The sequence below is a fragment of the Nelumbo nucifera genome, chromosome 2, assembly GCF_055504915.1.
Source record: "Nelumbo nucifera cultivar China Antique chromosome 2, China Antique-T2T, whole genome shotgun sequence".
Lineage (NCBI taxonomy): Eukaryota > Viridiplantae > Streptophyta > Magnoliopsida > Proteales > Nelumbonaceae > Nelumbo > Nelumbo nucifera.
Window position 1 is genome coordinate 103,293,145 of NC_142650.1, and position 15,526 is coordinate 103,308,670.

General features: G+C 36.4%; 1 protein-coding gene across 10 annotated transcripts in view; it reads left to right on the forward strand.

The window, feature by feature from the left end:
* Positions 1–4,134: 4,134 nt before the first annotated feature.
* Positions 4,135–15,526, forward strand: part of LOC104587456 (casein kinase 1-like protein HD16) — a 51,833-nt gene continuing 40,441 nt past the window's right edge. The window contains exons 1-5 of one of the 10 annotated variants that reach the window (XM_088898542.1): positions 8,150–8,387; positions 8,487–8,791; positions 8,912–9,056; positions 10,059–10,583; positions 10,753–11,475. In XM_088898542.1, the coding sequence (XP_088754668.1) occupies positions 11,455–11,475 (21 nt within the window). In that variant the 5' untranslated portion in view covers positions 8,150–8,387; positions 8,487–8,791; positions 8,912–9,056; positions 10,059–10,583; positions 10,753–11,454. Of the gene's footprint in view, positions 4,555–4,912; positions 4,973–7,241; positions 7,311–8,092; positions 8,792–8,911; positions 9,057–10,058; positions 10,584–10,608; positions 12,738–15,526 lie in introns of those variants that run through there. The other 9 variants (XM_088898538.1, XM_088898539.1, XM_088898543.1 and 6 more) reach the window with 9 other exon arrangements.

Sequence of the window (15,526 nt, forward strand, 5' to 3'; positions counted from 1 at the left end):
GACGGAGGCGAATATAGAGACGAAAATGGAAATGGAAATGAAGGTGGCGGGGATATAAACGTAGATGGAGATGGAGATGGAAACGGAATATAGAGACAGAGGCAGAGACGAAGACGAAGACAGAAAATAGAGGCGGAGGCGGAGACGGAGACGGAAATAGAAACGAAGATGGATATGGAGACGGAGAGTAAGCAGTGATATGCTTTCTATCTTTGGGTTTTTTGAAAATTTGAGGAATAGTAGAAGGCAAATTTGACATTTCGTTTTTTCTGTTAGCACTTAACGACGATGTCAATTGTCAAAAGCATTAAGGGTACTTTAAGACAATATGCAAACAATAAGGGTAGAGTTAATCAATTAGCTAAACCATAAGGATAGTTTAAGAAAATTTCCTTAAGAGTTAATTATCACATTACCCAAATACCCCCAAACTAGTTGTTATATACTTATATAGTTATTGGGGGCATTATTGTTATTTTTTCTCCCCCACAAAGCCAAAATATATAAGTACCCCCTAATTAGTTGTTTATAGCTGTTGGGAGGTACTTATGTACCCCCTCTCCAAGAAAAAAGCAAGCTATATTAAGTGGTATGGCTGACACGACTTGCTATGGGTTGGGCTGTGTTGCAGGCCTTTACCAGCACGACCTACTTTATCATGTCCTGTTTTACCGGCCCATAGGCTTGAAAATCCAAGCCCGACATGACCTAATTTAAAGATCTACATGTGACATTCACAAGGTTGCCACATAACATCTATGTGTATGCCATGTGGCACACACGTGTAATGATATTACTATTGTACCTTAGGTTGTGTTTGGTTACACTGTAAATTCATTTGCATTGATGCAAAACTATGGTAGTGAACATGATTTAGGTGCAAGTTTTGATTTATTTTTGTTTTAAATTTTATCTTACTTTGTTTGGTTGTAGTAAAAATGAAGCAAAATAAGACCCAAAGCAGAATAAAGTAAAATCCAAAATAAAATTAAACCAGAATTTGCATATGTTTCATTTGCACTCTCATACATTTGTATTAGTGCAAATAAAATTACACTACAACCAAACACAGCCTTAAATGCTAGTGTTTCATTCACAATTTAATTTACCATGTGGCATCTTTATGTTTGCCCCATGTCATTAATAAGTTTGCCATGCAGCCATATATTTGGAGAGCAAGAGGATAATTGAAAATGCATAGAGAAATGTCACCTATATCATTTGACCAATTCTGTTTTTGTGTTTTGTCCCTTTTTTATACTTTTATTTTTTTTTTTTGGTATCATAGTTATGACTTAAGAGAACATGCCTATACAAATACCAATAATGCTTTTAAGCCGAATTTTTATTTGAAAAGCACAAAAGTGTTTTAAAAAGCTTTTCTAAATAGTGTCTAGAATTATGTTTGATCAATTGTTAAATGATGTGAGTTTCTAATCTGATTATAAATAATATAATTTCTACAACTATTGCGAAACCCATGAAGATCTACATGTATTCTTTTATTTTGAATTAAAATTTATTTACCCTTTTTATATGGAGTTGTTTGGTAATGACCAAAATAATTGAATTGAATGACTTGTTGTTTTTTGGTAAAATAAGTTATTAAGGAAGTTCTACATCCTTGAATATGTCTATCATTTAATTGTTTCACCCATAGAATCCCATCGGTTATTTAGTTCAATTGCCCCAGTTATTGCTAAACAGACCTCTAAGGCTGTCTTTGGTTTGATAGAGAATAAAAGAGAAACTAAGATTTAAGAGAAAGTTCGTAGGGAACTTTAGAAACACATCCTATTTGGGTTGCTAGTGGCATAGTTAAGAGAGAAGCCCTATTGGTTGTGTTTTACTTTGACGCATGCCAATGAGTCTAACCATCATGATGAAGGGCTAGCAGCCAAAACGTTTTTATATTCTTATAAATGTTGATTTGTCAAATCATGGTTGATTGGACCGGACGATCAGACCAAAAATTTGGAAATCAGTCACCTAACCGGTTCCATTTTATCCCAGAACTGTCATTTTGGCTAAAAAACCGTTGATTTGGTTAGTAAACTGCTGACTCAGGCAATCAAACTGTTTGAATCATCCAGCATTTTTTGGCCATTTTTTTTTATTTTTCTTATTAGAATGGGCCGTTCGTTCAGTTTGAATGATTGAACCATTTGACCTAAAACCGAACCCCTGAACGGTTTGTTGTCCAATTCGATTTTATTAACCTTGGGTCAAATACAAATATCAATACACTGTTACCTACTATATCCAGTAACGTGTATTGTTTTAAGCTTGGTTTTATGTAAAATTCATTTAAAATACAACTTGAATTCATTTTTATTTCACCTTTTTTTGTATCCTTTTACATTTTATTTGAGTGAACCAAACTATCATACCAGAATTTTGGATTAATCTTCTAACTCCAAATATCCAACAAAAATTACTTCAATATGATCGTGCAGGTCATACTATTTTGGGTGAAAGTGTCTTCTAAATAAAAAGAAAAAAAAAAGAAAAAACCACTTGAAATTACCATGCACTTTCATGCAAAAATGTACGATGCATGGGTTGGTGTTAGAGATGCTCTATATTTCAAACTAAATTGGCTATGAGTTTGAATTGTACAAACACCCTTAGAGAACCGCATCTAGTTGTACATCACAATATCTCCCTATAAATTTAACATACAAGTGCCTAAGATATTCTTGATGTGTGGTTGAATGCAATGCTCTTAGGGTGTTTGCATTGATTTTAATTACAAGAGAATTGGGCTTGTGGAAACGACCATAGATCTTTTTTTTTTAATTTTTGAAAATCCAAAAATATCATTGAATGTATGTTGCTATTAAGCATAACACACATTGCTTTTTTGCAAAATCAGATGCTATGCAAGTATGCATACGTGCAAGCATTAACAATCTTATATGGTATTTGTTAAACTTTTATGATTTACATGGATGTTGAAAACTTCAAGGATGTTGAAAAGCAAAAAACAACATAACCTTGTTTCAAAAAAAGATCTATATTTTTTTTTAAATTATCAACATTGTATTTTTTTAACATATGCACATTTTGGAGTGCAAACATCATATAATCTATGAAACAAGACTCATCATATGAAAAACTAGAAATTCAACAACTCATTCATGATTTCAGTTTTGTCTCTCTCTCATATATATGTGTATGTCTTCACATCAAAATCGGTTTACTCATAATGCAAAAAAAAAATAATAATAAAAAAATTCATATTGAAGAACACCCTCTAAATTGACAATCTGAGTCATACAGAGCCATATGCAAGTTGGAATATATGGTATATATAGGGGATGAGACATTCCCAATGACAAGTACATGAGACATTTCCAATGCATGCTGAGATGTGCATGTGGGGTGTTAATGTGATCTCGATGTTTGATTGGTTTTGTTTTTGAAAAAAAAAAATCAACAGCCACATCAACAAAAAAGCTATAATCTTGCATATGTGGAATTGCTTTGTTTTTGAAAACAAAACCAACCATGTTATAGAACACTTTTTAATCTTTGAACATATGACTAGTCAAAACCATTAATGACTGGTTTGTAGTTTGGATTGACCATAATATCTCACTAAGTCCACTTAACGGAAATAAGATGGTTCATAGCTAACTGGTCGACCCAACTAGGTAGGGCCCGTTTGAAAGGGCTGAAGTTTTGGTTGAATTGTTCTATTGATTTCATTTGGAGAAACTATTAAAAGAAGCTTTACGGAAAAGTCAAATTTTTAGCTGAATAACAACTATTTGGATTTTGGATTTACCTAATTTTTTACCAAGGTTGTGCTTGATTTGAAAGAAAAAGAAAAGGAAGAAAAATGTAGGAAATAACAAATTATATATATATATATATATATATATATATATATATATATATATAGGGGTGCTTTCCTCTTTTGCAAAACGGAAAACTTACACGTGCGAATGATTTGAGCAATCTTTCGAACCCTTTTGGGTTCTAGAAGAGGTGCTTTCCCTAATGCATGGACACGTTCTATATTTTTTCTTTGTATAACTCACACTTGTCATGCATTTTCTTTCCCCTTTCTCTAGACCATCGACAACATTCTCCAATGTCAGAAGGTCAGGGACTTTCTCATTGCTCTCGCTTACTTCTCCATCCCTCTAGAGCTCTTCTACTTTGTTAGCTGCTCCGCCACCTTCCCCTTTCGTTGTGTCCCCACTCAGTTCTGTGCTTTCATCGTTCTCTACCCCACCCTCTTCTTTCACGCGCCGGAGATTGAACTCTTCTCCTCGATGGTAACTGGTAATGGCGCTCGTTACCACCAGAGATCGAACTCTTCTCCGCCATCTTCCCCTTTCATTGGGTCCTCACTCAATTCGGTGCTTTCATAGTTCTCTGCCCCTCGCTGTTCTCATCTCCTTCATCCCCCATCTCTGCTACCTCCTCCCTCCACCTCTCCTTTTTTTTTCTTTCTTTTTTCTTCGTCCCCCGTCTTTTTTCTTCTTCTTATTTCACTCTTCGTGTCATGTGCCGGAGATCGAACTCTTCTCCTGGTGGTAACAGGTAATGGCATTTCTTCTAGAATCTTGCTAGCTGGTACTGATTCCATGTCTACTGCTACTCTTGTTTTTACAGTTCGGATGTCCTGTATTTGTCACTCTACATAAATATTGGAACTCATGAAAAGCTATTTCAAGGCAAAGTTGTATACGTCTTTTCAAGTTTCATGCCTTGTCTGTAGGATGAAAAACCAATTGTTGCATAAATCGATTGTGTACCAACATTTCGCTTTCTGATAAGGACCCGTCTACTCTGCGTTCTGTTGCTTTTATCTCTTGCATATTCCTAATTCATTTATCAGGTCGTTTCTGCACTCAAAATGATGAATGATATCAATTGTTTATTTTGCATCTTTGACCAGGTAAAGATGCAGAGTGGAGTGATAAGGATCTCGAACGGAAGTTGGTTATGGGGCTGTTAAGTGAGTTTTCTATTCCTATCCCTTCCTGTTCTTTACTCTTTGGGACTTGGTTAAATATTTCCTATGATGTGTAAGTGGCAAATTAGTTGCACCCTTGCAGGAAATTTCTACAAGAAGTCCCACTTTTGTTGCTAATTTGGAATTTTGCTCATTTATATCCCGCTAACATTAGCTCAACTTCTACTTAATATAATTTAGGGTAAATTACTTCTACCTACCTTGGGATTTCAGTGAAATACTAAGATAGTAAGACCTCCTTTCAGGTTTACCTATTATTTTATGCTCCCTTTGATCATGAAACCACAGGGTTTTCTTAATTGAAGAGATGATAAAATGCAATTTTGCCTGTTATATGTTTTGAAATTGGTAGAAGTAACTTATAAAACTAAATGCAGCATTACCATCTCAAAATTTTATTTTATTTTACTTGAAACTATTTTAACTTTCCATTCCCACTTTATGTAAGTTAAAATGGACTTTTGAAAAGCTTTAAATGTCATTTGAACAATTTCCTTCACTAAAACTGACAACAGGTTAGTGGAGGTGTGTATAAAGTTAATAGGTAAACCCTAGTGTAGGTATTAGTATTTGACTAAAACCCCGGGAAAGGTACAAGTAATTTGCCCTATTGTTTATACTTTGTTTAAGTTTTTCAGAATCTGGACATTTTTCTTTTGGGAAGGGGGCGAGTGATTCTTGTTAAAGCAATATTTTCAAACTGCGGTCATATTGGCTAGTTGGACCAGACCAATTTCTCTGTCACAATGAACCACTGAAATGCAAAAAAAAAAAAAACCATTGATGGTCAATGACCCAGCTGATTGAACTGCTGAACTGTTTGACCCAGTCCAGAGGTCATGGATTAGAGATTTATTCTCTTTTTTTGTTTTTTATTTGTAGTCATTATTTCTCATTTATCATACTTATTTTTTGTTTATATAATGAATATATAATATTAGAGGTTTCCCAATTTTTTCTACTTTTTTGTAACTTTTCATAATTTTTTGTAATTTTATCTATTTATAATATTTGTGTTCAATTTATGATGTCATGAATTGACCCATTTGAATCATACAATTGAACTACTGACCCGCCACCTGTATGGAGAAGTGGTTCCATATTCCAGTCAGATTTAAAAAACATTGCATTAAAGTTGTCCACCTCCACCATTTATCACTTCATATAGCTGAATTGGTTTAGTGGGTTTCATTGGGTTGGTTTTGTCTTGGAAGTGGCACATGGTGCACCAATAGGAGCCAAATTTTAGTGGGTATTCACTAATTGGAATAACTTAGGGAAGATCACTCAGTGCAATACAAGTGTGGATGAGGATGCCAAATAAAATTTTGTTATCTTTCCTTAAGACCAAGTGAATACATCCATCCTAAAATGCTGCACTTTTTTTAGTGCATTCTACAAAATTCTATATCCTCCACAAACAACTGCATAAAGTTGCAAGTCCACACTGTAAAGTAAAATATAAGCTTCTTTCATCATAATATCTTGCATCTTTTTTCCCCACAACTTTAGCCTTCTGATATTTTCAGAGCCAACAACTTTTTTCTCCTTTTAATCCCGATTATTTTCCACCAAATGCAAGTAGGGCTGATAATTCTTACAGTTTCAATTTTATTGTGTGAAAGCTTCTGTGTTTCCCCCTTCTTTTACTTTCAATTTTTAACCCTCTATTTGCTTACTCTTGAGAGTATAATTGAAAAAGCTCTTCATGTAGTTGTGGGCCTCAGAATAGCTCTAACCACCCAAAACGTTTTTTTGGGTAATCTATGATAGTGGTCTTATTCCTCCCATGTGTTCCAATTTCCAAAAAGTGGCAAAATAAGCTGACAAACTTGTAAAAAAACTAGCAATCTACTAGTAGAGTTGTAAGTTCTTACTACTTTTTGCTGCTGTGTATTAGTCTTCATGATTCTTTCTCTCAACCTTTCAACTCTTTCCTTTTCTTTTTATTTTTTTTAGGTTTCTCTGTTGGTAGGGAAAGGAACAAGCCCTAAATAATAATAACAAATTGGAAAAATGCTGTTATGTTGTATTATGAAGTAAAGTTTGACAAGAAATGTGAGATTTATGGTATTTTAGTATACAATTTTGGTATATCATGAAATGTCCTATGACAACATTTTGTATTTCTGTCCTTTATTCTAACTACTTCAATAAGAGCATGCTTTTGTGTTAATTTAATTCTAATATATTGGTCACTTTAGGCATTCTTATTCTTTTTCTAACATCTGTTTAATTTGCTTTTTAACAGATACGTTGACCTAAGAACAATCGGCTAACAAATTATACGTTTAATTTTGATCAAATGCTTAACGATAAGGTATGGTTGCTTCCATAGGCTTCCTGTGTACACTTTGCATAAGGATGTACTTGAAGGTTCTCATGATGCTGTATGAGATCTTCTTTTTCTTTTGAAGTAATAAAACTATCTTTATTCATAAAAAAAATTCTGATGTATTCAAATGCTTTTGGATGATACAAACCTTATCTCTTTTTATTTTTATTACTTGATCCTTTTTTAGTATTTACATTCTTCATAGATATTAGATAAAATAAGTTTCTTCAATAAGCAGACTTATTTACGGAGTTTATTTTTTAACTGGCATTGAAATTGTTCGAATCCATCTATTTATTTTGTCATTTTTCTTAGAACATTTTCTTGAAAAGTGAGCTTTACAATTTACTACATGAATTCCAAGAGTTTTAATTTAAATCTTACATTGAATCTTTTTTTTGCAAGTCTTATCATTTTTGTTTGAATCTTATAATTTGGTTTATGAATCTTACATCAGGTCTATTGTGATTTTATTACCCACCATTCAATTATTGAAATTTGCTTTATTTTCTTAAATTTCCTTACTCAAGCCATGTAACAACTTGCGCTTGCTTAGCACCGGAATGGATGATTTCTCTTTACGTGCCAGTAGATAAACGTCTTTACATGCGAGAGATTTGAGCGTGTCTCATCAAGCTCTTGATTTCTTGCTTTCCTTTGTACGTTAGTGTAGATTTATGACACGTTTCATGCGAAGGACACGTTTAGAGTGACAGAAGTCGTGCAATTTGTCTTTTACTTTGCATGCGAAGTACACGTTTCACATTTATTGTATGCGAAGGACACGTTTCCCTCAATCTCTCTCTCCTTCTTTTTCCCCATCCTCCCTCTCTCTTGAACTCTTTCCTGTGTGATTCTTCGGACCATGTTTGATCCGCCTCTGTTCTTACTACTTAGCTTTGAGACCTTTGAGCTTGAATGGCAGCCTCTGTTCTTACTACTCTCAAGGCTCTTCTTCTCACCTAAATTCATGGCATTCTGTTGCTGCTGCTGCAGTACTGCTTCTCGCTGGGAGCAGTCGAGAGAGAGAGCCCTTCCTTTCTCTCTCCATCTCTCTCTCTGGTACCTAAAGATTCCGTAAAAAAATCTTCGTTTCTACAAGTTTCTAATTAGCGGCTATTCTCTGACTCTTCACTCTTGTGGTCTTGTTGTACTCCGAAGGGGGATCACACTTCGAATGTGTTGATCAAGTACATACTTCCAATAGCTTTGCTGCTCGGCTGTCATGGCTGAAGTCGCCAAACTCGTGGAACTTCTCCACGAAGAGAAGGCGCCCAAAGATCTCTTAAAGAGGCCTAACTCTGATTTGATCAGAGCAGGTCTCGAGAAATTCTATTCGATCATCATAGGAGGAATTGAAGAAATCGGAGATGGAAAGTTAGGGCTGGAGACCTGGAACCACTTGCAGATTCAGGCGGTCGTATCGGTTGCCAAGTCAATTGTTTCTGCAACTCGATCTATTTCCGGTACTGTATTCGTCTCCTTGATTTTTCAAAGAGTCATTTTGTCTTGAACTTCTATGTTTTGATTGGATTAAAGTATTTACCATTATTTATGATACTCTTCGTATTCTTCTTTTTCTCCAGTGTGGCCTTCTTGTTTCTTTTTTGTGACATTGCGAACAGTTGAAAATGCGGAGCCAATAATCGTTGCAATATTCCAGAAGTCACTCGAGTTCTCTACTCGTTGTCTGGAGAAATTGATGGCTGGAAATGGTGATTTTAGTCTTAGGTATATAGCTGCCTTCTACCTATGTAGTTGTTTCCTTTCGTTTTTTTATCATAGCTATATACGGCTAGTAGACCTGTTCATGGGCCGGGTAGCCCGACGGCCCGGCCCGCACCCCGGCTGGGCTTGGTCATATAATTAGGCCCGCGGGCCTGACCTTGGGCTTAACACAGTAAGCCCGACTGTGTTTCGGGCCGGGCTAGGGATTTGTCAAAAAAGCCCGGCCCAAGCCCGGCTCGGCCCGACTCAGTATTATATATTTTATAAAATATATAATATGTATTTTATATATTATATAAAATATATAAATAATATAATATTTATTAAAATATATATTTATAATTTAATATATATATATATATATTATTCTTTTCTTTATAATTTTAATCTATCTCTCTCTTTATTCAGCTGCTTCAACATTAATAATAATAATAATATAGACTAAATTTCGGGCCTTAAAAAAATTTGTTAATACACAGTAAAAGCCCGACCCGACTCATGAACAGGTCTAACGGCCAGTAATCATTTATCGCATTTCACTCTATTGACTCCGTTGAAAAGCAAAAAAGGTGGGCCAGTCGGTGGCTAAACGAATTTGTAATCGGTGGCCCACCGAGCTGAGCCCACCATTTTGTTTGGTGGCACACCAAATTGAACGGTGGCACACCATTTGCGCTGAACTATGAAGAAAATTTTTAAAACCCCATTATACCCCTCAGTTCAAGTATAAATAGGGGTTCTTCCTATGTTATTTCATAACATATACTCCATTTCATTTCAATGTTGTTTTGAGAGGAGTATTGAGTTTGAGTGTATTGAGTGTCAGGTACAGGTGTGATTCCGGTAAGGCCATCTTTGTATTTTCTCCTGTCTATAATAAGAAAGAAGCTCTGAGTTGTTGCCCGTGGATGTAGGCATTTTGGCCGAACCACGTAAATCTGGTGTTCTCTCTTCTTTCTTTCTTTATTGTTATCTGCTTTTTATTTTGTTTCAATACACGTACAGATTACATTATTTCCGCTGTGCAATTCCAACAATTGGTATCAGAGCCACACGGTTTTGTTCTGGGATTCTGCCGGAATCTGTATTTGCTGTTCCGGTAATGCACGTGTTGAATATGGTGAGTTCAAGCTCTACCCAGTTCGACATACTGAAATTCAACGGATCCAACTATGCAATTTGGAAGCTGAAGATGCATGTGTGTTGGAGAAAGAAGATTGTGCAATTGCCTTGGAAAGAAAAGATAAGAAGCCTGCTGATATGAAAGGCGAAGATTTTGAGAAGAAAAACCAGATAGCCATGGTTGATATTCTTATTGCTTTAGAAGATTTAGTTTTATTCAACGTGTCTGAGGAAACCACTACCAAATGTTTATGGGACAAGTTGCGGAATCTCTACGAGGGGAAATCGATGTCCAACAAAATCTTTCTCCGACGATAACTCTACAATCTAAAGATGAAGGACGGAGCCTCTTTGCAAGTACACTTGAATGAGTTCAACACTCTCGTAGGCAAATTAGCAGCTGTAGAGGTACGTATTGATGACGAAAAAAATGTTGCTCTTTTGCTTTGTTCTATGCCAGACTCTTGGGATAGTTTGATAATGAATTTGAACAATACTAAAGATCTGTCGTTAGAATCTACTATTTCTATGTTGCTTATGGAAGAATCTCATAGAAAAGTTGGTGATAATTTTTCAGGTGACGCAATGATGGTATGAGGTAGATCGAATGAGAGAAACAGCTCTATCAAAAATCAAACGAGATCCAAGTCAAGAAGCAAAAAGAAAGGACTCAAGTGTTGGAATTGTGGTAAGAAGGGGCACCTTCGAAAAGATTGTCGGCAACCCAAAGCAGAACAAAATCGGCCCAACTCTAACAAATATTCGGCTTCAAATAATTCACAAGGAAACATCGCAGAAGGAAGTGATTCATCAGAAGATGGTGAGGTACTGTCTATTGATTCTTGTGATAATTTAAAGCATGACTGGATATTAGAATATGGTGCTTCTTTCCATATGACGCCATGTAGAGATTGGTTCTACACATTCCAATCGTGCGATGGTGGGACTATTTACATAGGCGATAATAGCACATGCAAAATAGTGGGAATTGGAGACGTTAGAATTACTATGTTTGACGGCATCACTCATACAATCTCTGGTGTACGATATGTTCCTGAACTGCGAAAGAGTCCTGTCATTGGAAAAGTTTGATGAAGACGGTTACAAGTTTTCTGGAGAAAAGGGCCAATTGAAGATCAGTAAAAGAGTTATGGTAATTGCAAAAGGCAAATTACAAGGGAAGTTATACCACTTGATCGGGGATACCATGGTCGGCGATGCCATCGTTGCAAATGCTGTGACCGATTCCGTCATGATTTAGCACAGACGTTTGGGTCATATGAGCAAGCAAGGACTTAAGGTACTTCTTGATCAAAATTTACTTCCTGGTTTAAAATCTACTAATTTGAATTTCTGTGAAGATTGTTTTTTTGGGAAACACCACAAAACTAGTTTTCCCAAGTCTAAAGTTAGGAGTAGAGAGGTATTAGATCTAATACACTCTGATACGTGGGAAGCTACTACGGAATCTTTTGGATGTTCATTATACTTTGTCTCTTTTATTAATGATTTCTCCAGGAAAGTATGGGTATATTTATTCCAACGGAAGAGTGATATTTTTTCCTATTTCAAAAAGTTCAAAGTTCTAGTTGAAAATCAGAAGGGGAAAAGAATTAAGTGTCTGAGAACCGATAATGGGAAAGAATATACCTCGAAAGAATTTGAAGATTTTTGCAATGAGCACGACATTCTGAGACAATATATAGTTCCACGAACTCCACAACAAAACTGAGTTGCTGAACGAATGAATCGTACACTTATGGATCGAGCTAGAAGCATGTTGAGTGCAGCTAAGCTGGAGCAGTACTTTTGGGCAGAAGTAGTCAATACGGCATGTTACCTAGTAAATTCTCCCACTATGGCACTTGATTGCAAAATTCCAGAAGAGGTATGGTCAGGAACCCTGTTGATTATTCTTTCCTACGTACCTTTGGTTGTGATGTTTATGCTTGGATTCCTAAGGAGCAAAGGACCAAGATAGAGGCAAGGTCCAAAAAGTGTATTTTTCTTGGCTATGCAGAAGGTACAAAGGGATACAGATTGTGGGATCCTACTGCCCACAAGATAGTTGTTAGCAAAGATGTTGTCTTCAATGAAGATTCGATGCAAAAAGAATCAAGCTCTAAGACAACAGAGAAAATTGAAGTAGAATCTTTTCAAAAGATTCAAGAGCAACAAATTGATACAACTGTTGATGTACCTGAAGAGCATGTTGACAATTTTGAAGGAGAGACTCACGGTGATCAAGGTCGATCGAGGAGAGCTACAAGACCTCCTATCTGGCTTCAGGATTATGTAATAGCTTACGCTTGCATTACAGAAGAGCACGAGCCTTATTCATACCAGTAAGCATGCAAATGTCCAAATGCTTGTCATTGGCAAATGGCAATGGAGGAAGAAATGGAAACTCTGAAAAAAAATAAACTTGGGACTTAGTCAAACTACCTAAGAATCGAAAGGCCATTGGGTATATATGGGTGTACAAACTCAAAAAGGACACTAACGGGAATATCGAAAGATACAAAGCTCGACTAGTTGTAAAAGGATATGCTCAGAAATCAGGTATCGACTTCAACGAAATATTTTCTCCTATTATTTGATTAAGTACTATTCGTATTCTATCGAGTATGGCTGCAGTACTTGACTTGGAGATGGAGCAGTTAGATGTTAAAACTGCATTCTTGCATGGTAATCTTGAAAAAGAGATTTATATGACTCAACTTGAAGGCTTTGTCGAGAACGACAAAAATGATCTGATTTGTCAGCTGACCAAATCACTTTACAGTCTAAAACAGGTGCCAAGGTGTTGGTATAAGCGATTTGATTCCTTCATTGTGAGCTTAGGCTTTAGCAAATGCGAAACAAATCATTGTGCCTACACATACTTTGGTAATGATCACTTCATCATTTTGTTGTTATATGTTGATGACATGTTAGTTGCAGGTACTGATAAAGGAAGTATCTCAACACTGAAAGCTCGTTTAGTTAGGGAGTTTGACATGAAGGATCTGGGGGCAGTTAATCAGATTCTTAGGATGACGGTATATAAGGACAGAAAGAACAGAAAAGTCTGGATAACTCAAAAGAGTTATGTTCAAAGGGTCTTGCGACACTTCAACATGCAGAATTCCAAACCAGTTAGTATCCCATTTCTTGTTGGTTGCAAGTTGTCTTCGGAACAATCACCTAGCACTGAATTTGAGAAGATAGAGATGTCCCAATACCATATTCATCAGCAGTAGGGAGCCTTATGTTTGCCATGGTGTGCACCAGAATAGACATTGCACAAGCAGTGGGAGCAGTCAGTAAGTTTATGGCAAATCCAGGAAGAGATCATTGGACTGTGGTGAAGAGAATCCTTTGGTATTTGAAGGGTACTTTTGAAATCTCCATTTGCTATAGTGGTCAAAGCTTAAAACTAGTTGGTTATGTGGATGTAGACTATACAGGAGATCGCGATAATAAACAATCAACTACTGGTTATGTGTTTTCTTTAGCTAATGGTGGAGTGAGTTGGGCATCAAAATTGCAATCTATAGTGGCCTTATTTACAACAGAAGCAGAATATATGCCAGCTACACAAACATGCAAAGAAAGTATTTGGCTAAAGAGGTTGTTTGATGAATTCCACATCAAGAAAGAAGTGGTGAATATTCATTGTAACAGTCAAAGCGCATTACACTTGGCAAGAAATCCTGTCTTTCATGCACGGACTAAACACATTGATGTACAATAATACCACTTTGTTCGTGATTATCTGTCCATCTTCAACTACCTCACCATCTTCTGATGAATCACTTCCTTCTGCGATGTTTCATTGGGAATTATTTGAAGCCGGATCTTTGTCAGAGTTGGGTCGATTTTGCTCTGCTTTGGGTTGCCAACAGTCTTTTCGAAGGTGCCCCTTCTTACCACAATTCCAACACTTGAGTCCTTTCTTGTTGCTTCTTGACTTGGATCTCGTTTGTTTTTTGATAGAGTTGTTTCTCTCATTCGATCTACCTCGTACCATCATTGCGTCACCTGAAGAATTCTCACCAACTTTTCTACGAGATTCTTCCGTAAGCAACATAGAAATAGTAGATTCTAATGACAAATCTTTAGTATTGCTCAAATTCATTGTCAAATTATCCCAAGAGTCTGGCATAGAACAAAGCAAATGAGCAACCTTTTCTTTGTCATCAATACGTACCTCTACAACTGCTAATTTTCTTACGAGAGTGTTGAACTCATTCAAGTGTACTTGCAAAGAGGCTCCATACTTCATCCTCAGATTGTAGATTTGTCGTCAGAGAAATATTTTGTTGGACATCGATTTCCCCTCGTAGAGATTCCGCAACTTGTTCCATAAACCTATGGCAGTGGTTTCCTCGGACACGTTGAATAGAACCAAATCTTCTAAAGCAATAAGAATATCAACCATGGTTATCTGGTTTTTCTTCTCAAAATCTTCGTCTTTCATATCAGCAGGCTTCCTCTCTTTTCCTTTTAAGGCAATTGCACAATCTTCTTTCTCCAACACAACATGCATCTTCAGCTTCCAAATTGCATAGTTGGATCCGTTGAATTTCGGTATGTCAAACCAAGTAGAGCTTGAACTCGCCATATTCAACACGTGCAATATCATAACAACAAATACAGATTTCGGCAGAATCCCAGAATAGAACCGTGTGGCTCTGATACCAATTGTTGGAATTGCACAGCGGAAATAATATAATCTGTACGTGCATAGAAACAAAATAAAAAGCATATAGCAATAAAGAAAGAAAGAAAAGAGAACACCAGATTTACGTGGTTCGGCCAAAATGCCTACGTTCACAGGCAGCAACTCGGAGCTTCTTTCTTACTATAAACAGGAGAAAATACAAAGATGGCTTTACCGGAATCACACCTGTACCCGACACTCAATACACCCAAACTCAATACTCCTCTCAACACACTGTATACACTATACTCTGGAATGAAATGGAGTATATGTTATGAAATAACATAGGAGGGACCCCTATTTATACTTGAGCTGAGGGGTATAATGGGGTTTTAAAAATTTTCTTCATAGTTAAGCAAACCACCGATTGTGGTTTGCAAATGGTGTGCCATTGAACAGAATGGTGGGCTCAGCTCAGTGGTCCACCGATTGCAAATTTGGTGAGCCACCGATTGATCCACCTTTTTTGCTTTTCAACACTTCTATCCACACTAACAACAACGTTGCTGATATATTGACAAAGTCGGTGATGAGAGAGAAGTTCATCTGGTGCAGAACTTCTTTGGGACTTGAAGCCACATAGCAAGAGATGATCGACAACTATTCTCGAGCGAGTTTTTTACTATGAAAATTGTCCTCAAGTGGG